The sequence below is a fragment of the Garra rufa genome, chromosome 1, assembly GCF_049309525.1.
Source record: "Garra rufa chromosome 1, GarRuf1.0, whole genome shotgun sequence".
NCBI classification, from domain to species: domain Eukaryota; kingdom Metazoa; phylum Chordata; class Actinopteri; order Cypriniformes; family Cyprinidae; genus Garra; species Garra rufa.
In genome coordinates this window covers 65480885-65503792 of record NC_133361.1, presented here as the reverse complement: position 1 = coordinate 65503792, position 22908 = coordinate 65480885, and the positions used below count along the sequence as shown (strand labels likewise).

The 22908-nt window shown below is 37.6% G+C and overlaps 1 protein-coding gene across 1 annotated transcript in view; it reads left to right on the top strand.

Moving 5' to 3' along the window:
- The window catches only part of LOC141318642 (uncharacterized), a 190646-nt gene that overhangs the window by 3291 nt on the left and 164447 nt on the right, over positions 1 to 22908 (top strand). Inside the window, exons 3-4 of the mRNA XM_073833208.1 lie at positions 6486 to 7080; positions 8200 to 8284. Coding sequence (XP_073689309.1) covers positions 6486 to 7080; positions 8200 to 8284 — 680 coding nt within the window. The remainder of the gene's footprint in view (positions 1 to 6485; positions 7081 to 8199; positions 8285 to 22908) is intronic.

The window sequence follows — 22908 nt, the reverse complement described above, 5'->3', positions numbered from 1 at the left end:
ATCTATCTATCTATCTATCTATCTATCTATCTACCTATCTATCTTCAAACCTTATCTATCTATCTATCTATCTATCTATCTATCTATCTATCTATCTTCAAACCTTATCTATCTATCTATCTATCTATCTATCTATCTTCAAACCTTATCTATCTATCTATCTATCTATCTATCTATCTATCTATCTATCTATCTATCTATCTATCTATCTATCTATCTTCAAACCTTATCTATCTATCTATCTATCTATCTATCTATCTATCTATCTATCTTCAAACCTTATCTATCTATCTATCTATCTATCTTCAAACCTTATCTATCTATCTATCTATCTATCTTTAAACCTTATCTATCTATCTATCTATCTATCTATCTATCTATCTATCTATCTTACTAGTCATGCCAGAATCATGCTAGCGACTTGCTAGTCGACTTGCTAGTAGTGCTAAAATCATGCTAGCGACTTACTAGCCATGTTAAAAATCATGCTAGCGACTTGCTAGTCATGCTAGAATCATGCTAGCGACTTGCTAGTCATGCTAAAATCATGCTAGCGACTTACTAGCCATGTTAAAAATCATGCTAGCGACTTGCTAGTCATGCTAGAATCATGCTAGCGACTTGCTAGTCATGCTAAAATCATGCTAACGACTTACTAGCCATGTTAAAAATCATGCTAGCGACTTGCTAGTCATGCTAGAATCATGCTAGCGACTTGATAGTCGTGCTAAAATCATGCTAGCAACTTGCTAGTCATGTTAAAATCATGCTAGCGACTTGCTAGTCATGCTAAAATAATGCTAAAATCATGCTAGCGACTTGCTAGTCATGCTAAAATCAGGCTAGCGACTTGGTAGTCATGTTTAAAATCATGCTAGCGACTTGCTAGTCTTGCTAAAATCATGCTAGCGACTTGCTAGTCATGCTAAAATCATGCTAGCGACTTGCTAGTCATGCTAGAATCATGCTAGCGACTTGCTAGTCGTGCTAAAATAATGTTAAAATCATGCTAGCGACTTGCTAGTCATGCTAAAATCATGCTAGCGACTTGCTAGTCGTGCTAAAATCATGCTAGCGACTTGCTAGTCTTGCTAAAATCATGCTAGTGACTTGCTAGTCATGCTAATATCATGCTAACAACTTGCTAGTCATGCTAGAATCATGCTAGCGACTTTGCTAGTCATGCTAAAATCATGCTAGTGACTTGCTAGTCATGCTAAAATCATGCTAGCGACTTGCTAGTCGTGCTAAAATCATGCTAGCGACTTGCTAGTCATGCTAAAATCATGCTAGCGACTTGCTAGTCGTGCTAAAATCATGCTAGCGACTTGTTAGTCATGGTAAAATCATGCTAGCGACTTGCTAGTCATGCTAAAAATCATGTTAGCGACTTGCTAGTCTTGCTTAAATAATGCTAACGACTTGCTAGTCTTGCTAAAATCATGCTAGTGACTTGCTAGTCATGCTAATATCATGTTAACGACTTGCTAGTCATGCTAGAATCATGCTAGCGACTTTGCTAGTCATGCTGAAATAATGCTAAAATCATGCTAGCGAATTGGTAGTAATGCTAAAATCATGCTAAAATCATGCTAGCGACTTGTTAATCATGGTAAAATCATGCTAGCGACTTGGTAGTCATGCTAAAATTATGTTAAAATCATGCTAGCGACTTGCTAGTCGTGCTAAAATCATGCTAGCGACTTGTTAATCATGGTAAAATCATGCTAGCGACTTGGTAGTCATGCTAAAATTATGCTAAAATCATGCTAGCGACTTGCTAGTCGTGCTAAAATCATGCTAGCGACTTGCTAGTCGTGCTAAAAATCATGTTAACAACTTGCTAGTCTTGCTTAAATAATGCTAGCAACCGCATAGCAACACCTTAGCAACCACCCTGGGTACCTTAGCAACCGCATAGCAACACCTTAGCATCTATTCACATTCAAACTATTTATATCTTCTAACTATTTATATCTATAAATCTATCTATTTTCAAACTATTTATATCTATCTAGCCTATCTATCTTCAAACTTTATAAATCAAACTAAAACTATTTCAAACTGAAAACCTTTAAACTTTCTTTAAACTAAAAGCTTTTAAAACTACTTAAAACTTACTGGCTAGGCTTTCTCAAGCCAACTTAAAGTTTGCTAACAAACTTTTTATCTAGTTTCAATTGATCTTTGTCATGGTAAATTATTGTGTTTATGGAGGCTGTGCAAACTCCAGCCTGTCAGGACATCATGTCCACGGGTTTACTTACAATAAAAAGAACGGCGCTATATGCTTCGAAAAACGTGTTCACTTTACACCGGAGGATTATCATCCCGGCGATACGATACAGTTCAATATGGGATGCCGAAGCAAGAACCAAGTGAGGGTCAAAACTGTTGCAGTTCCTTCGGTGCACACAGCAGCTTCATCGGCTCTGCGGTCAGCCTGGTTCGTCCGAAGACGTCAGAGATGCAGACGAAAACATGAACTGTGCACCGTAAGTCTTGTTTTTTCTTCTCATAACTTCGCAAAACGACCAAATCCGTGAACATATTTATTTAAATAATGAGACACAATGAGATGTGTATAAGTCGAGGTTAAGCACTGTAGCTAGCTTGTAGGCATTAGCAATGTAAGTTTAAGAACCATGTAAAAATGGTACCATATGAGAAGGCATTACTGGTCAGTTATCCTCCGTTTGTTAATATTATAATCATCAAGTCTACAGCTTAGTAGGGATGGCTCGATACCACAATTTTGACTTCGGTACGATACTAGGATCTAATACCTTGGTATCGATACCAAATCGATACCATAGGTAAAAAAAAAAAAAAAAAAAAAGGAAACAGGCAAATATAGGTGAATTGAAAACTCTATGAACAACTGTGCAAAGAAATTGTTACAAAAAAATAATAAAAACTACAATTTTGATTTTAGAAGAAACAAAACTGAAGAGATCTAATTAAAATAAAGTAATCTCTTAATATATGTGACCCTGGACCACAAAACCAGTCTTAAGTCGCTGGAGTATATTTGTAGCAATAGCCAAAAATACATTTTATGTCAAAATTATTTAATTTTTTTTTTTATGCCAAAAATCGTTAGGAAATTAAGTAAAGATCATGTTCCATGAAGATTTTTTGTAAAATTCCTACTATAAATATATCAAAATGTATTTTTTTATTAGTAATATGCATTGTTAAGAACTTAATTTGGACAACTTTAAAGGTGATTTTCTCAGTATTTTGATTTTTTTGCACCCTCAGATTCCAGATTTCCAAATAGTTGTATCTCGGCCAAATATTGTCTTATCCTAACAAACCATACATCAATAGAAAGCTTATTTATTCAGCTTTCATGTGATATATACACCTCAGTTTTGTAAAATGTAAGCTTATGGCTGGTTTTGTGGTCCAGGGTCACATATTTTCAGTCTTTATCACAAAGAAAATTTGAATGCAACCAGAATGCAACAACAACAACAACAAACCCAACAGAGTAGAGGATACAGGTTGGATTGTGATTTTGGGACTGAATAAAATGGGTTCACATATACATATCTTTTCAGTCTTTATTTTTTTGCTAGCTCCTTTGACCGCTGCAGAGCGCGTTTCATCTGTGTGAGCCGTTTGTCTGTTATCACGCTTGCCGGTTTTACGCCAGTTTGCGGAACACTGCCGCATAGTGGTGAAAATCGGAACAGCGGATGAAATACCGAACTGAGCAAACTTTTGATATTGTACCGTTTAAAAAAAATAAATACCGGTATTTTCACAGTACCGGTATACCGCACATCCCTACAGCTTAGTCACATTGTTTGCACAGCTAATTTGTGATTTTTTTGTCATGTGTGTTTTTAGGGTTTTGGGAGACATTGCAAGACATGAGGCTGTGTGAAGATCTTAAGCAGTGGAGCCAGCTGTTATTAACCACCTCTAAAATAACACATTAGTGTGATAACCACACTGAAAATATTTTTCTTTCAGTTGTATATGTTTGATACATCTAGTTGTGTGTTTTAAGTTGGGTATTAACAGTACTATGAAGTAATATTTACGATTTATTGCTGCATAAATTAAACTGAATTGAATGAGCCATAAATGCAGATCTGCTTGATATATATGTGTTGTTGACCTCATAAAAACATTTATACATTAAGACAATTTGTTATTGTGATAATTTTTTTATTGATTGTCACCAGAATGGGGCCATTCAAAACCTTTATAAAGTAATCCTTCCTCTATAACCTGTTTAATAGCTGACACAACACATGCAGGTAAGGGCTTCCTGATGAATACCAGCAGACAACTTGACTGTATCCTGTCAATATTAATTGTCTTATACCAATGGCATTAAAAAGTTTTACTTTATTTTAGGTGTAATACCTGAAGGCATTAAGGAAAGGAGATTGAATTATCTACTTCAAATATTATTTTCTGCAGCCTTAAAATGCATCACATCCAAATGGCTCAAATTAGACTCACCCACATATGAACAGTGGATCCAAAAAATCAGAGAAATTTACGAAATGGAAAGAATAACATATTCCCTAAGACTCCAGATGAATCTCTTTGAAACAAGATGGAGCCCAGTCTTAAGAATAATACATAGTAATAGTTAAAGGGCTATACATAGTGGTGTGGAATATGTATGCAACAATATATATCTACGGATATGGATTCTCTTTTTATGTGTATGCTTTTATTTTTTTTTTTTTTTTTATGGTCTCTTATATTTCTGTAAAAAAAAAAATTCTCCCTATTGTCTATCTCTGATGTATAACTTTTATAGCAAGTTTTAATAAAAGAAAAGAAAAAGTTCAAAAAAAAAAAAAAGTTTTACTTCATAGGTATTTGTGACCTAAATATAGTCAACCTGTAATTGAGATTACATTTTACTGTTTATTTGTACGTACAAGTATTTTGATCAGAGTAATAAATTATCTCTACCATAAACTTACTCATGCCTTTGACTGAAATGCATATAAGCTATCTATTTTGATTTCAGACAGCAAGCCTCAAAGTGCAGAGTCAGCACATCAAGTTTGGGGGCATTTCCCATAGAAGCATATAATAAAACAAAAAGGTGTTTATCTTTCGCGTGTGCGGTAATAAGAACCCACTATATCACGTGACTTTGGATATTAACGAGTATGACACGCTTGATCAACAATTATTCGTTTGTGTTACAGGTAAGTAGAATCAATACTTCTAGGTGACCAATGCTATGATTTTGCCAGATTAGATATCGTCAGCTAACACTGATCTCTCTCAGACACCTGCCCTGTTCTCCTCACATTATAACTTAATTTGTCTCTGATCGTTGTTCTTTTTAATCCTGGCATGTCCCTGCTCTCTTGGCCACATAACCGGCTCATATTTGTGTGTGTGGTTCGTCATACGAGTGTAAATAAACATTTTAAATGTTCTCTGCGTCCGAACAGTCATTGCGATCCATTGTTTTCCTATGGTTTACATTGACCGCTCTACCGGCCGTGACGTCACTGCCGCTTTTGCCAGTTTTTCAGATGCGGAAGTAAAATTCTCTCTCAAAAACGACTCCAGAAGCCTAAATAGCGTATTTTGACTTATATTTTCAAGAAATACTGGTTCCTACACTATTTATCTACATGCTCATTCACAGTGATCTTCAACTTGAAAGATGGACTTTAACTGTACACTGTTCACACAGTGGGGAAAACCCTTCACTCTTTGCACTTCCAAAGTCACACATAATACTTTAAGCCTTTTTTAGCCTTTTATCACTTTTACCTTGATAATGTCCCGACTGTGTGTATGCAACGAGATGAGAATTAAACGAAAGTTTAAAAAAAAAAAATCCACAAAGGGTAATCCAGACAAGTAAGGAGGGGAACACACATCCAACACCGGTCAAAAAGGAAGGGACAAGCAGAACTTATATGAAATTCAGGTGCAGCAGGAAACAATTAACTAAACATGACTAAACAAGGAATCTTGAACCAAACAGAAACAAAGACGGGAAAAACAAGGCAAAATCTGTCTATAAATGTGACCTAACTCCCCCCTCCTGGAAGGCGCGTCTCGCGACATAACAATCAACCAGGGAGGGGAATTGACCCCCTAGAGGCTGGTAACTGAGGGAGAGTGTCTGCATTTTACTTTATAAAGTCAAACATTTACTGAATAAACTGAACAAATCTTGTAGATTTGTAGTCGATCATCTTCTGGCACCTGTGAAGAGGTATTCCAGCGCTGAACGATTGCGTTACACACTACAATTCCGATTGCATTTCTTGGTTTTGCTTCAGAAAACACATACATAAAACAATTAAACCAAAATATAAAAAAAACTCACATTAAAGCATTTATATAAAGTCAGAAATCGTCATTGCTCTGAGACTTCCCTTCATCGCCGGGTCCTTTGAATCATCCTGACTGTGCCTTACAGCGCTCCTGTTCACACTGCCTCCGATAATCTACTGTCCGTCTTGCCCACTCCATTCCAGGGTGTCAAAAATGTTTTCATGTTGCAAAAAGTAGCCCACACAAACCCGGTATACCCTCCATCGTTCTGGCAAACGTACGCTCATTGGATAACAAAATGGACTACATCCGACTACTACGTTCATCTCAGAGGAATGTAAAGGACTGTTGTGTTTTTGTGTTCACGGAAACATGGCTCAGCGACAGTGTCCCGGACCGTGCCATTCAGCTCGACCAGCTAACATGCTATCGGGCCGACAGGGTTGTTGTCGCAGGAGGTAAGACCCGCGGTGGTGGACTTTGTGTTTACATCAATGACGCCTGGTGCCGCGATGCTGTTGCGGTCTGCAAATACTGCTCACCAGTGCTGGAGTTTATGGTCATAAAGTGCAGGCCATTCTATCTACCGAGGGAATATTCAGCTATACTGCTGTTTGCTGTGTACAACCCTCCCACCTCCAATGGCAACAACAGGAGTGAAGCACTAAATGAACTGTACCAGCACATCAGTGAGCAGCAGACAGCCCACCCTGATGCTTTTCTCATCGTGGCTGGGGATTTCAATCATGCAGACTTAAAAATTGTGTTTCTCCGGGCCCTGACAAAATTCCTGGTCGTGTACTGAGGGCCTGTCCACGCGGAGACGCGTTTCGCTGAATACGTATACATTTTTTATCGTATTGGGGTTTCATCCACACGGATCCGGCGTTTTAGGAGACTGAATCCGCTATTTTTTGAAACCGGGTTCCAAAGTGGATAAATCTGAAAACGACACCCTCGCGGTTTCGTGTGTACAGCCAATCCGTATATTTTGTGAAACGATGATGTCATCACATCACGTGTCGGCTGCGTCACACGTAAAAGCAACAACAATATTGGCGGACTACATGATTGTGTTCGTGTTGCTACTAAGCCTACTACCTTTATTACAGCAAAATCTATTGCTTCTATGCAACTGTTATGAGCAACAAGCGATAATGTTCGCATGTATAGTGTATATCTATGGCAGAATTACAGCACCCCATACAGGCCTGGCATATATACTACACCGTTTTCAGTGGTTTCGTGTTTACGGAACCTTTTTTAGAATGAGGGAAAAAAAATTATCGGATAGGGAACGCACCCGCTTCGTGTGGACGGAGCCTGAGAGACTGCAGTGGAACTCACTGATGTCTTCACAGACATCTTTAACATCTCACTCTCCCAGGCTGTCGTCCCCACCTGTTTCAAAGCAACCACGATCATTCCGGTGCCAAAAAAGTCACCTCCCTCCTGTTTTAATGACTACCGTCCAGTTGCACTTACTCCCATCCTCATGAAGTGCTTTGAACGGCTAGTCATGCAGCACATTAAAACTGTTCTACCCTCCTCCCTGGACCCCTTCCAGTTTGTGTATCGGCCCAACCGCTCGACCGATGACGCCATCTCCACTGCACTCCACTCTGCACTCACACATCTGGACAAAAAAGACTTAAATGTCCGAATGCTGTTCATTGACTTCAGTTCAGCATTTAACACTATTATACCACAACAGCTCACACAAAAACTGGTACAGCTGGGACTCAACACCTCACTGTGTAACTGGCTCTTGGATTTCCTCACAGGAAAACCACAAGCAGTACGGGTCGGCAGTAACACATCCAGCACTATCATTCTGAACACGGAGGCACCTCAGGGATGTGTGCTGAGCCCCCTCCTCTTCACTCTGCTGACCCATGACTGCACTCCGTCACACAGCTCTAACCTCTTCATTAAGTTTGCGGACGACACAACTGTGGTGGGTCTCATTAGCAACAGGAATGAGACGAACTACAGAAGTGAGGTGAGCCGCCTGGCCGCATGGTGCAGAGACAACAACCTCTCTCTGAATGTGGAGAAAACGAAGGAGATTGTTGTTGACTTCAGGAGAGCGAACACTCAGCATGCTCCTCTGACCATCAATGGTGCGTCTGTGGAGAGAGTGAGCAGCACCAAGTTCCTGGGTGTGCACATCACTCAGGATCTCTCCTGGACAAACAACACCACTGCAATAGCCAAGAAAGCACAGCAGCGTCTCTACTTCCTCTGCAAACTAAGAAGAGCAAGGGCACCAGCCCCCATCATGTACACATTCTACCGAGGAACCATCGAGAGCATCCTGTCTAGCTGCATCACTGTGTGGTTTGGAGCCTGCAATGCGTCCAGAGCAGAGCAGAGCAGCCGAGAAGATCATTGGTGTCCCTCTCCCCTCTCTCCAAGACATCTATAGCACCCGTCTCACCAAAAAAGTCCTCTGCATAGCAGCAGATCCATCCCACCCCATGCAGAGCTTCTTCAGCCTGCTGCCATCAGGGAGGAGACTGCGGAGTCTCCAGGCCAGGACCAGCAGACTGAAGGACAGCTTCATCCATCAGGCTGTCAGGAAGCTTAACTCTTTACCGGCTCTGCCCCCACTCCCTTCTGCCTCACAAACTTCCTGAACTGCGACACACACACACACACACATACTCAAACAGATTTCACAAAAAAATAAAGTGTAGTAATATGAATATTCATTTTAGAATTAATTTTAAAGTTCATTCACTTTATTCTTCACCAAAGCAATGTAGTTCCTCAGAAGCGGTTGTGGGTGCAAGAAAGTGGTTGCAGACCAACACACAAACGTAAACAAAGGCGTATATTTGTAGAGTTATGTAGCCTTGCTAACGGCAAACCACGTCATGACAAGTTCGTCATGATTCGTGGTCTGAGAACCACTTGTTAATTTTCTCGTATTTGAATCGTGGTTTACGAATGCCCAGAGCCGTTTATTGGGCGATACGAATGTCTAACAAATACGCCTGTGTGTAGCTCATAGCCAATAGTTTAAATTATACCGGATGACATATGTAGAGTGAACGCCAAAAGTTGCTCTTTTTTAAAATAAACTTGCGTTCTAATCTACTTAGAACATAAGGCTGCATCGAAAGATAACTTTGCGTCTGCTGCCATGCTGGATCCATATTTATAAACAAACTGCTTCGGTGAGTCGCATAGGAGGCATCATCGTCTTGCTGCTCCCTCCCCGATCTGTGATTGGTTCCCTATCTGAGGTGAAAATTAGGTCCATGGTTTCCAGACTAGCAGTGTGAATAAAATCGTGCTGCGCGCAAGGCTGTATAGGGAAACCCAGGGTAAGAGTTATGCTGCATTTCAGGCAAGTTTTTGAGCCCGTAAATCACGACTTCAAACCACGACTCATGACTTTGTAGCGTTCCAGGCAAGTCATGCCAAACTGCCTTATTAATACATTATTATTCATTGGGTAACGTATATATAACAAATGTTTAATAAAGTAATTTATATCAAATATCGTTCAATTCTTGCTGTTAATTACATCTTCAGCACTAAATTGCTGTAATAGTGACCCTCTAAAAATATGATGGCCATTTCAGTTATAACGGTAATTACCTTGGACAAATGCAGAGCGTTTATGCTGGATAGATGGTTTCACGGCAGATGCTCTGTTTGCTGATGCTTGGGCCAACTTTTCCTAAAATATAATCAAACTGGTCCTTGTCCACTCGGAAATAGGCTTGAACCTTCCGTTGTCTAGGCGGAGCTCCTGGATCAGCTGGTGAAATTTCTGATGTTTTTTAACATTTTAGAAGAATTGGGTGCACTCTAACACTACGGTTATTTATTTATTTATTTTTCATCTTACAGATGCTGTGGTGTGTTCGCATGCGACATAGGTTGCCACAGGTAAAGGTGATGCACCCCTGTATGGATTTCTAACAATTAGCTCATAAACATAGTATGGTGGACTTTCAGCAGGTTTTTTTTAATTACACTCCCTGTCGCATCCAAGTACACTATTTCATTCTTACACCTTTTGTAGAAGACAGAAAGTGTCTTATTTGACCAAAGCATAACTCCTTTGGGGTGCATCATTACTTTCTGCAGGACATCTTTGTCTGTGCCACGCTGTTTATCAAAGAGTGCTTTTAAACTTAGAAGCTCATCAGGATGAGATCGGGCTTTTTTCCTTTCACTCCCTGAGATGTTTTTAGCACGTTTGCAGTTGGGGCATCATCCCTGCACCCTGAATCGATGACCATTGGTTTAATCTTTTGCATGGACTCCAAATAAAAACGCAGTGGTAATTTGGTTTGTAGGACTTCTTCAGTTGCCTGTCGTGCAGCTGCACGCACTGGCCCTCTTTGCAGTTGTTTGCTGTTGTGGCAAACATCGCCTCCAGCGAAAACCACTATTGCTTTCAGGGAGCTCTCATCAGCAACTTCCACTTTTACTTCCACTGGGCAGTGTTCAAAACGACAGTACCCCTCACATGTAAAAAATGGAGCCTGTGTCTGTGACCCCAGGGTTTTCACCCTGTGTCGCTTAAAAGCAAAGCTGCAGTATGTATGGATGAATTAAGTTGATTCCACTGGCAATTACATTTGTCCATTGGAGTCCTTGAAAAAGTCTGCCTTTCTGGTGTTGTCTTAGCACTTGCCAGTCTTTGCTTTCAATAAAAAAGAAACATAGCTGACGTGGAAAAGAACATGTGAAGAATCTAATTTCTTCCTGACTGCTCTGTGCAGAGATGCATGGTGATTTATTTTTGTCTATATCCTTGTCAGGTGTCTGGAATACATAAAAAGAAAAACATTTACAGATTAGTAGATATAGGCTACATGTTTGTAATATCTTAACCCTACACCTGTCATGGAATTTCCTTTACTCACAACTATACTTTACTTTATGTCTTTACCTTTTCCCTGTTAATTAGGTGTCATTCTATATATTAATATCACAAATGTCTTGTAACAGCATAACTCCACAAATTAAAAATTTAATTAATGCAAGTTGGAACATTAAGGCCTCCGTGGACAGAGATAAGTAACTGGCTATGTGTTAAAAAGGTAAATGAAAGTTCCCAGTGAATGCTAACACAGGCTACATTGCAGTAATTATATTCAAACAAGAAAGATTTTTTTTTTTCTCCAGTAGCCATGAAAACATTATTCTACAAAATATTCCCTATGTGCAATGGATAAATGGCTTGCTCAAAACAAGCTGACATTTTTGCTTAATTGCTTTTGTATTCTCATTTTGTTATTTGTTACATTTAATAGAACAAGTATGGTTTAACTTTTCACGTACAGAAGCACAATTTGATTCCAAGTTGTCTGTCACAGGACAGGAGACTGCATCACTGTCAGCCTTTGTGTCCTGCACATCCTGGAAAGAAAGAGAGGGTGGGGTATTTCTGAAACAAAGTCTGTGTTACACACCAAATGGCAAGCAAATTGAAGATAAAAAGTCACCAGATTCAAAGATGGACATTCAAGCTCTTCTTTATGGCATGGAGACAAATGACCGTCCTAAGTATTTGAAAATTGTTTGAAAAAAAAAAAATCTGTAAATATCTCGTTTCCCCAAAAATGCTAAGAATTGCACAGGCAATACCATTTACATTTGGCATTAAAGGTTGTATCAGCGATTTCTAGCCTAAAACATAAAGTGTCAATTTCAGCTCACCTTTCTTCACGATCCGCTCGCTGCCTGCCCCATAAATTGTCTGTGAAAAAAACGCGTCTCTCTGGTTAGCCTAGGGTCCAAGGGCTCGTTCTTCGTACCTCGCTAACTCAGTTAGCTGGATTTGATTGTTGACGATTTTGCGTGATCTTGGATCGTTCAGTTCTTCGAAGCTCATCCTGGACTTGCTGTCATAGCAACAGGTGCGCAAGCTTAAACCTGCTCGGGAGCAGGTTTATTTCATGTAAACAGGATTTAGGCTGCTCTCCTAGCGGGTTATGATTGGTTGAAATGGTGAGGTCACATCTGATTGGTTAAAGAGCACGACTGACACGGACTGACTCACGTGGGAAAAGAAAAGTATTTTGCAAAAAAAGTGTAAAAAATAATTACGACGATTCACACACGAATGATGACCACAGCTACACACACATTATATATATAGCCTATATATACAGTTGCAATCAAAATTATTTAACCCCCCAGAGACTGCAGTACTTTACAAATGATTTTTCTCTTTCTGAAGATACAGGACTAAATTGCATCTACAACAGTTTTCTGGCATATTAAAAGTGATAATGTCAATATATAATGTAATGTTTTTGAGTTATAGGATTTTTTTTAATAACACAGCTATGTAAGAATTATTCAACCCCTATTCAACATTGCTGTTAAGACAGTTATTTTTATGGTCAGGAACAAAATTGTCTTAAAACATAATTAAGCCTTTACAAACTTATTAAAAATGGAATTCGCTTGGGGTGTTACACATAGTATACCTTTAGCCCATACAAGTGCTGAAGATGAGTGGCAAATATGGTAAAGTCAACAGAGAGCTCACACTAAATCAATAGAGAAGAAATAGTTTGTTATCTTTAAACTACATGAAGATTTCTAAGACAAGTTCCTAGAGACACAGCTGGCAGTCGTATTCCTTAGATTAAAGTGTGTTGAACCAGAAAACATTTGAGTCTGTTGAACAAAAAAGCACAATATCATAAAATGTTTGATCAGATCAACTGAGAAAAACTTGCAATGTACAGCCAAAGACTTGCAAGATGACCAGACGAAAGGAGGCAAAATATTTCAATGCTGTGTATAAAAAGGACACTAGACAAGTATGGTCTTCATGTTGAGGAATCTTGCTGAATACCATTCTTGACCAAGAAGAACAAAAAGCTGACTTGAACATGCTAAAATTCATTTAGTTCTGGAAGAATGTTTTATGGAGTGATGTGACCAAACTGGAACTTTTTTGGATGTATGGATCAGAGGTATGTCTGGTGCAAAAAAGACAAAGCTTATAAGCAGAAGAACACCACCTCCATCATCAAACATGGAGGTGGGCCAGTCCTGTTATGGTTGTTCTACTGTAGCAGGAAGTGGAAAACATGACCATACAAAAGATATCATTGATTTATTAAAGTATCACACCATTTTGGCATTTGTGATGCCTTTTGTGCAATGTCTGAAGCTAATAATCAATGGACTTTCCTGCAGGACAAACATCCCAAAGTATACATTCAAATCTACTTATGCTTGGTTCAGGGATCAGCCATAGAATGTTTTTTTAATAAGAGGCCTGTTCAGTTTCCAGATGTAATTCTCATTAAAAATACATGGTTGAATTTTCAGGGGAGGAATAATTTTGAACATGAATGTTTAGAGCCAATTTGATTTTTTTTTATTATTATTATTCATCAACTTACATTCTCAGAATTACTCAAATGTGTCTTAATAAACTTTCTTTAATAGTTTACTGATGCCTTTGTTTCACAATATGTTGTTCTCTGTAGCAAAATGTCTTGCAGGTCAAGGGGGTTGAATAATTTTGATTGCAACTGTATATATATACCGTTTAAAAGTTTGGGGTCAGTACATTTTTTTTTTTTAAGTAATTAATACTTTTATTCACCAAGGATGTATTGAGTTAATAATTAAAAATTTATTCAAAGTTAATAATAAATAATTTACATTGTTATTTAAAAAATATATATTTTGAATAAACACTACTTTTTAAACTTGTTATTCATGAAAGAACCCTGGGGAACAAATAACAGGTTCCAAAAAATATTTGGCAGCACAACTGTTGATATTATCCAGCACTGATCATTCTAATAATAAATCAGCATATTAGAATGATTTCTGAAGCATCATGTGACACTTAAGACTGGAGTAACAGCTGATAAAAATTCAGCATTTCATCACAGGAATAAATTCTATTTTAAAGTATGTTTAAATAAAAACCATTATTTTATATTGTAAAAACATTTTGCAATATTACTGTTTTTTTTTCTGTATTTTTAATCAAATAAATGCAGCCTTGATGAGCAGAAGAGACTTCTTTAAAGACTATTTCAAGTCTTACTGACCCCAAACTTTTAAAAGGTAGTGTATATAAAAATATAAATAAAATAACATATCAAGGAAAAAACTGGTAACATGGGCAGCATTAACGCATTTAATTTGTCTGCTTCTTTTTGCCAGCCGTCTCTCCTGGCTTTTGCATGCTTTGAGATGTTTTCTGTCATTTTAATTAAAGACTCAAATTCGGCATAACCTTCCAATAAAATCTCTTGTTCTGCTTGGGAGAAAAACTGGGCACGTTCTTTGGCCATGCTGAACAGCCAATAACAGCGTTGCTAATCATTGTTTCTACCATCGATACATGTCCCCTTTTAAACCAACGCATGAACGCGCACTTATCTCAGATAACTCAATCCAGCGATACTAATCATAAACAACAGGTGTGTTCGAAGAACCCAGTTAGCCGGATCATGATTAGCCCGATGATATCATCTTGGATGTCTCATTTGATCTCGGATGTTTTAAGCAACGTACGAAGAACGAGCCCCAGCTCTCTGTAAAAACACAAACACTTAATTGGAGGAGTGAAACCGCACCACTGGAAAGGGAATGGGAAGAATAGTGCACACTAATCGTTTTATCTTGATTATTGTATTTTCATAATCGTTGGAAGCTGAAATTGTATTTCAATGAATTGCCCAAATTTCTTGCAAGATAAATCACTGAAAGCTTTCTGCCTCTTGACTTATTGGATAGAAAATTGGCACAACAGAGACTGCTGCATAATTAAGTGATTAAAATGAATGGTTTTAATTTTAGAAGCAGATATTGGGTTTAAGAACAGAACAGAAATGTTCAAGCACTTTTACACATTTATAGCGAGTTATTCAAGTGAACAACTACAACCCCAAATCAGAAAAAGTTGGGACAGTATGGAAAACGCAAATAAAGAAAGAAAGTAGTGATTTCAAAATTTACTTTGACTTGTATTTCATTGCACACAATACAACAGCACATTATTTAATGTGGTCCTCATGATTTTTTATTTTTTATTTCAAAATAAACACATATTCCAATTTTGGTTCTTGCAACACATTTAAAAAAAAGTTGGAACAGTAAAGCATTTACCACTTTGTAATGTTGCCATTCCTTTTCACAACACTTAAAAGACGTTTTCCAAGTGATGAAGTGTTTCAGGTGAAATTTTTCCCATTCTTCCTGCAAACAAGTCTTAAGGTGGGCAACAGTACGGGGTCTTCGTTGTCGCATTTTGCGCTTCAAAATGCGCCACACATTCTCTATTGGAGACAGGTCGGGACTGCAGGCAGGCCAGTCAAGAACCTGTATCCTCTTCCTCCGCAGCCAGGACTTTGTAATGTGTGCAGAATGTGGTTTTGCATTGTCTTGTTGAAATATGCATGGGCGTCCCTGGAAAAGATGTCTTGTCCAAAATCTCTATGTACTTTTCAGCATTAATGGTGCCATCACAGAAGTGCAAGTTACCTTTGCCAAGGGCACTGACACAACCCCATACCATGACAGACCCTGGCTTTTGGACTTGTTGCTGGTAACAGTCTTTATGATCCTTTTCTTCTTTGGTCCGGAGCACACGGCGTACATTTCTCCCAAAAAATACCTGAAATACTGATTCATCTGACCACAGTGTTGGGCCATCCCAGATGCCTCCGAGCCCAGAGAAGTCGACGGCGCTTCTGAACACTGTTAACATAGGGCTTCCTTTTGTCACAGTACAGTTTTAACTGGCATTTGTGGATGTAACTACGTATTGTGGTACTTGACAAAGGTTTGCCAAAGTAGTCCTGAGCCCATGTGGTGATATCGCTTATAGATGAATGACGATTCTTGATGCAGTGCTGTCTGAGGGATCGGAGATCACGGTTGTTGGGCTTAGGCTTGCGCCCTTGTCCTTTACGCACTGAAATTCCTCCAGATTCCTTGAATCCTTTGATTATGTTATTCACTGTTGAAGGTGAAAAATCTAAATGTCTTCCTATCTTTCTTTGAGGAACATTGTTTTTAAACATTTCAATATTCCCATCTTTTCTCCTAAAGGACCAGACCTTTCTTGGATGCAGCTTTTGTACCAAATCATAATTACAATAACCTGTTGACATGACCTGTTTCAAATAGCATCATTATTTAACCAGTTTACCAGATTACTAGCCCTAAATTGCTCCTGTCCCAACTTTTTTTGGAATGTGTTGCAGGTCTGAATGACAGGAAAGGATGTATATTTAGAAATGAAATGAAGCTGACCAGACAAAACATGACATATTTTAGGTTCATATTGTCTGCAATGAAATACAAGTCAAAATAAATTTAGAAATCACTACTTTCTTTTTTTATTTGCGTTTTCCATACTGTCCCAACTTTTTCTGATTTGGGGCTGTATACTGTAAAAGAAATAAACAGAATTTGAATTAGAAATGACTACATTTGTACTGTTAACCACAAAATAAGATATTTTCATAATACCATCAACATTATAATGAAACTCATACAGGTTTTAACCAACATCAGCATAACTAAATTATGTCTAATACAAAGCTGTAACAATGAGAATGAAATCCTGAGGATAGTACTTTTTGTACAGTAGAAATTGTACAAGTAATATGTTGGTATGTGGTTCTGAATTCAACAGTTTCCCACAAAATAAAGGTTTTTATTTAAATGACTTTTGTCAAACAAGTTAGTATAACAGTGGTATACCCACAGCTAATATTCCTTATTCTTTACTGTGTGTATATACTTTAGTTGGAGGTGATTTTCAGCACACCATTAAACACCGTGTATTTCTCTAAGAATAATTATCTGAGATGTTTTATTATTTGTATGTTTCAGGGATGTGATTTTTCCGGATTAATCCGGAATTCCGGATTTTTCGACCTGAAAATGTGACCTATGTCACGTATTTGCGACGTTCGCAAATGGCAGATGGCGAAGTATTCCGGACCGCAAGATGCGTCCATGCCGACCGTGAAAGCTTTTGACATAATAAAAAAAAAAATGCCAAACGCTATTTCTAATAAATACATTTATATCAAGCACACTACTGTCAGCGTTTGGGTGCAATCTGTGCAGTGAGGAGAGCAGAGATCGGCAGACAGATGTAGCTTTCAGTGAGTGAAAAACGTTGATGGAAAATGCATTATTTTGGGGTTACGTCGCAAAATATTGTAAATATAATTTTTATACTGTATTTTCATACATATTTATATTTTAAACCACGATGGTGAGACAATCACACAAGCAACGTGAAAACTGCATATATTAAAGTGAAAGTAAAAACAGCGCTAAGAGACAATGATAGACGATTATACTTCATATGCTGATATTAATTTACTTCCCTAATATTTCTCTTCTGCAAAATAAGAAACGTATTTTGTGTAGGCTAAGGGTTTTTGAAAGTCGGTTCTTGAAATAAAGCTCTTCATTTGTATTGATGACTGTAGTGTTATTAGGGGTTAAGAAAGACTTAATTATTTGAGGTGGTCTTAAATGTGGGGATTGAAAGGCAAGAATTACGATGGAACTTTATAAGGTTATCCATTGAATAAATATGAGCGCTGCGCGTTTCAAAGTCATCTGCGGCGCTGCTTTGTGTATCATTCTGATAGCGCCTCCTGCTGGAAGAGAATGATCTGACATTTTTAATCAGCTCGTACGTCTACTGTTGTCAAAAAGACCAATGTAAACAAATCAGTCCATGGTTTTAAGCACCAAACACGTAGAGTTGTAAATGTTATCTGATGGATCGACAAGATCATGTGTTATACAAATTTAAACAATTAAGGAAATAAAATATATGTTAATTAATATAATATTTGATTGACAATAATTGTTTAAATTAATATAAGAATTGAAGGACTCTTGAAGGCTGAAATGTGAATTTATAATTTAAGAAATCTTTTTTGTTTTGTGAAATCTGCATCTCAATTGTAAATCATGCTTTTTACAGTCATTTTAATTATTTATTTATTAATTAAATTTTGTTCAGGTCTTTAAAAAAGTATTTAAATGTGTAGAATTTAAGATAAAATATGCTGCAGATACCCTGGTCTCGCAAAAAAAAAAAAAAAAAAAAAAAAAACATAAATAGTTTTTTATATATAATTGTCTTATAGTTGTCTTAGTATATTTTCCTGCTTTTTTGTCCTTAGCCAATCGCATGCCTGATGTTTATTTATGTACATACCTATGCACTTTTTTTAGACAAAGCAGCGCGTGAACAGGACTTTTATTTTGAGCCGGTGCTGTGACGTCATAGACCTGCGCCGCGCTCCTGCGTCTGTTTGAGCTGAAGAAAGGTTTGTAGTTCCAATCATTTAAAGTGTTTAAATTGATACAACGCGGTCAGTCTGCTTTATAGTATTTACAAACAGTGTAAAGGTAATGTATCATTATGTTACACGAGTAACAGAAGAGGTGCGTCTCATTTCGGTCCGTATTTAGTGAATCAGATGATAAACACGGATTTATTCAGTGATGGAGAAACGGATCTTTTCAAAACTCCAGTTCAACTGAATCGTTTGCTTCACAAATGATTCACTTTTAAATCACCGCACACTGTCGACATCTGCTGCTCAAAACACTAGAAATGCAACGAGAACAACAAACAAATGAACTTTTACTAACAATAGCAGTTTTCTGTTTCTAAATGTACTATATTAAACGCAATATAATCATTAAATGCTTAGTCCAAATTAAAACTAAATGGTAACTGTGTAATTTCTTTTATTTTCTGTGTTCAGTTATTATTTATTGGTAAAATTTCAGTGTTGAGCAATAATCAGGCCATTAACTCTCATTCTTACCCACACCCTTTCAGTGAAATATCAACCTGATTGAAATGCACACAGAGATTTAGTTTGCATTGATTTTTTTTCTTTCTGTTAATTGTTCACATCTTAAACAGGACAAAGTGTTCAAACTCAGAACAACTGGAGGAGCAACTGAGATCCAAGTGACACACTATTATAAAGATGGTGTTTATTAAAGAGGAGAGTGAAGACATGAAGATTGAAGAAACATTCAGAGTCAAACATGAAGATACTGAGGAACAAACAGGTTGGTTTTCATTCTCAAAGCTAAAATGAATATTTATGAATAATGTCAAACAAGTGTAGAAATGTTGTGATCACATGACATATTAATGCTGTCTTAAAGTGCAGCTGAGAATATCTTGCTTTCACACTGAGCATTTGTTATTATGAGATCATGCATTTAAGATGTACTTATAATATGGAATTAACCTTAACTATATATATATATATATATATATATATATATATATATATATATATATATTAGTGTTGTCACAATACTGGAATTTCTACCTTCGATACGATACCTTGAAAGAAGCTGAACAGCCCTATTCATTTGAGTTTGAGCTTCATACTTTATTTGCTATTTAAATACAACTGGTAGTGTAGGTTGTAAACTTTTTTATTTCTTTTGGTGGCAAGGGGGTGGCATTAAAATTATGAGGGGTGGCAACACTGAAGCAAGCATCCTTGCATGGTTTTTGTGGATTCAAGGAACGCTATTCTTATTTAACTTATCTTTATTGAGTTCTATGCAAAACTGTAGTGAGTTTAAGTCTATGCCAAGTTTAATTTACAAAGCAAGACAAACAATGCAGACTGCATATGGATACAAAGTCTCAGTTGATCAAGTTTCCTTAAGTCAAAAACATAATAAATGTACAGAAACCACATTTAAATCACCAACAAATATCTTCAAAATGAATAAAATAAAACACAGTATTCAGTGCAACAAAATGACCTTTTCAAGTATTCAAATATCTTGGATGAGACATAAAAACAAATTCAATACTTTTAGTGTAAGTAAAGCAACAAAAGTCCCTTTAAGTCCAAGTATCTCTTCTTTTATTTACAAACCAACAAATTTGCATGGACCTAAAACTAAATAACACATTTTGGTGTAACAAGGTTATGACTAGCAGTTTATTAAACCATTCACAAACAGCTTTGGTGCACATGTGCAGTTGCAGACATATATTTCAAGATTTTCCAGCACTGTGGTAAAGTACATGTTCACATAAATGAGTTCTTCATTTTAAAACAGATGTTATTGTGCAATTAAAAAACAACTGTCTGCATATAACATTGCCTAATATAAATAGCCAACATACAGTAAACAAATTCTATAATTTAAATATATAATTTAAGTAATTTACAGAGTGTCTGCACAAATAAAAGTAACACTGTATGAGTGGGGTAGGGCAGGGGTTCCCAAACTTTTTAGCCCGCGACCCCCATGATAAATGCTTTGCTGCCCCACGACCCCCCTCCCCCTCCCCCTTAAGGATTGGGGTGAGGAGTGCGTGCATATTACACGCCATAAAGTGCATATCATATGCACGCAAAAACTGCATATCATATGCACGCAAAAACTCTTTTTTTATAAAAAATAAAATAATAAAAACTAAACATTTAAAATGAAACTGCATCACTAATTTTCAGAAAGTAATATTATCAATAACAATATTAAGAAATAAAATGACATTACGTGTTGGAGTGACATCAGGCATGTCTGAAAGAGATGTTTTAAATGTAAACCTGTGCTCACCTGAGTCGCAAACTATTTCAAACAGTTCCGTATGATTTGGTGAATGAGTTCGTCCAGTTTACAATTTGTTACTACTAAACTACTACTAGTAGGAACTGTGGGAAGTGGTGAAGTGGGAAGATCCATGAACTCAATGCAGCCAAGGCATCATTTTTAAATTGCATAGTACAACTACTACAACTACTAAGCAAAATAGCGGCGCATCATTGATTAACCTTACACACTAACAAGCACACAATAAACCAGGGGTTCCCAAACTCAGTTCTGGAGAGCAGAGGAGTTTAGCTCCAACTTGCCTCAACACACCTACCTGGAAGTTTCAAGAATACCTAGTAAGACCTTGATTTGCTGGTTCAAATGTGTTTGATTAAAGGGGTCCTATTATGCTCTTTTACAAAGTCTTTATTTAATTTTGGGGGTGCACTAAAACATGCTCTCATGCTCGGTGGTTTGAAAAACGCATTATTTTTCACATAATTTTCATTATTACAATACCTTTCTCCCCAGCCTGGCACAAATGGCTCGATTAAGGTGCGTTCACGCCATATCGGAATTCCTGTAATTACGTGATTTCAACTTGTAAAAAACGTTCACATCCTCGTTGGCTCTTTGGATCACTGAAATTAATCTCAGACACCTGTGATAAATAGTTTGCCAAATGAGCCCAATTAAAGGAAAAGTACTTAAGAAGGATGTTCCACATTATTAAGCAGGCCACAGGTTTCAAGCAATATGGGAAAGAAAAAGGTCTCCCTGCTGCCGAAAAGCGTCAAATAGTGCAATGCTTTGGACAAGGTATGAAAAAATTAGATATTTCACGAAAACGTAAGCGTGATCATTGTACTGTGAAGAGATTTGAGGCTGATTTAGAGCACAGACAGGTTCGTGCAGGTAAAGGCAGAATGAGGAAGGTTTCTGCCAGACAAATTCATCAGATTAAGAGAGCAGCTACTAAAATGCCATTACAAAGTAGCAAACAGGTTTTTGAAGCTGCTGGTGCCTCTGGAGTCCCGCGAACATCAAGGTGTAGGATCCTCCAGAGGCTTGCAGTTGTGCATAAACCTACTATTTGGCCACTCCTAACTAATGCTCACAAGCAGAAACGGTTGCAGTGGGCCCAGACATGCATGAAGGCTCATTTTCAAACAGTCTTGTTTACTGATGAGTGTTGTGCATCTTTGGATGGTCCAGATGGATGGAGTAGTGGATGGAACATGTCCCAACAAGGCTGCGACCACAACAAGGAGGTGGCGTTTTTGGCCGGAATCATAGGGAGAGAGCTGGTTGGCCTCTTTAGGATCCCTAAAGGTATTAAAATGACCTCGGCAAAGTATGTCGAGTTTTTGACTGACCACTTTCTTACATGGTACAAAAAGAAGAACTGTGCCTTCCGTAGCAAAATCATCTTCATGCATGACAATGCACCATCTCATGCTGCAAATAATACCTCTGTGTCATTGGCTGCTATCTGCATAAAAGATGAGAAACTCATGGTGTGGCCACCATCCTCCCCTGACCTCAACCAGATTGAGAACCTTTGGAGCATCCTCAAGCAAAAGATCTATGAGGGTGGGAGGCAGTTCACATCAAAACAGCAGCTCTGGGAGGCTATTCTGGCATCCTGCAAACAAATTCAATCAGAAACTATCCAAAAACTCACAAATTCAATGGATGCAAGAATTGTGATAGCGATATCAAAGAAGGGGTCCTATGGTAAGATGTAACTTGCCCAGTTAGGATGTTTTTGATTGAAATAGATTTAGATTTCAGTAAATATGACCACCTAATGCTGCAAATTCAGCAAATGCCCATTTTCAGTTCTTTACAACCTATACAATGTTTTAACTCTGTTGTGCATAATAATGTGGAACAGTGCATTTTCAGTTTTTTTATTTTTGAAATAAATACTGTTATCATTAGGAGGTTTGTTCAATAAAATTCGAATTATACCCTAATGGTTGATGACTTAAAAATTATACTGACTGTCATTTGCATTGACTAATTATGAAAACCAGAGAAAGATAT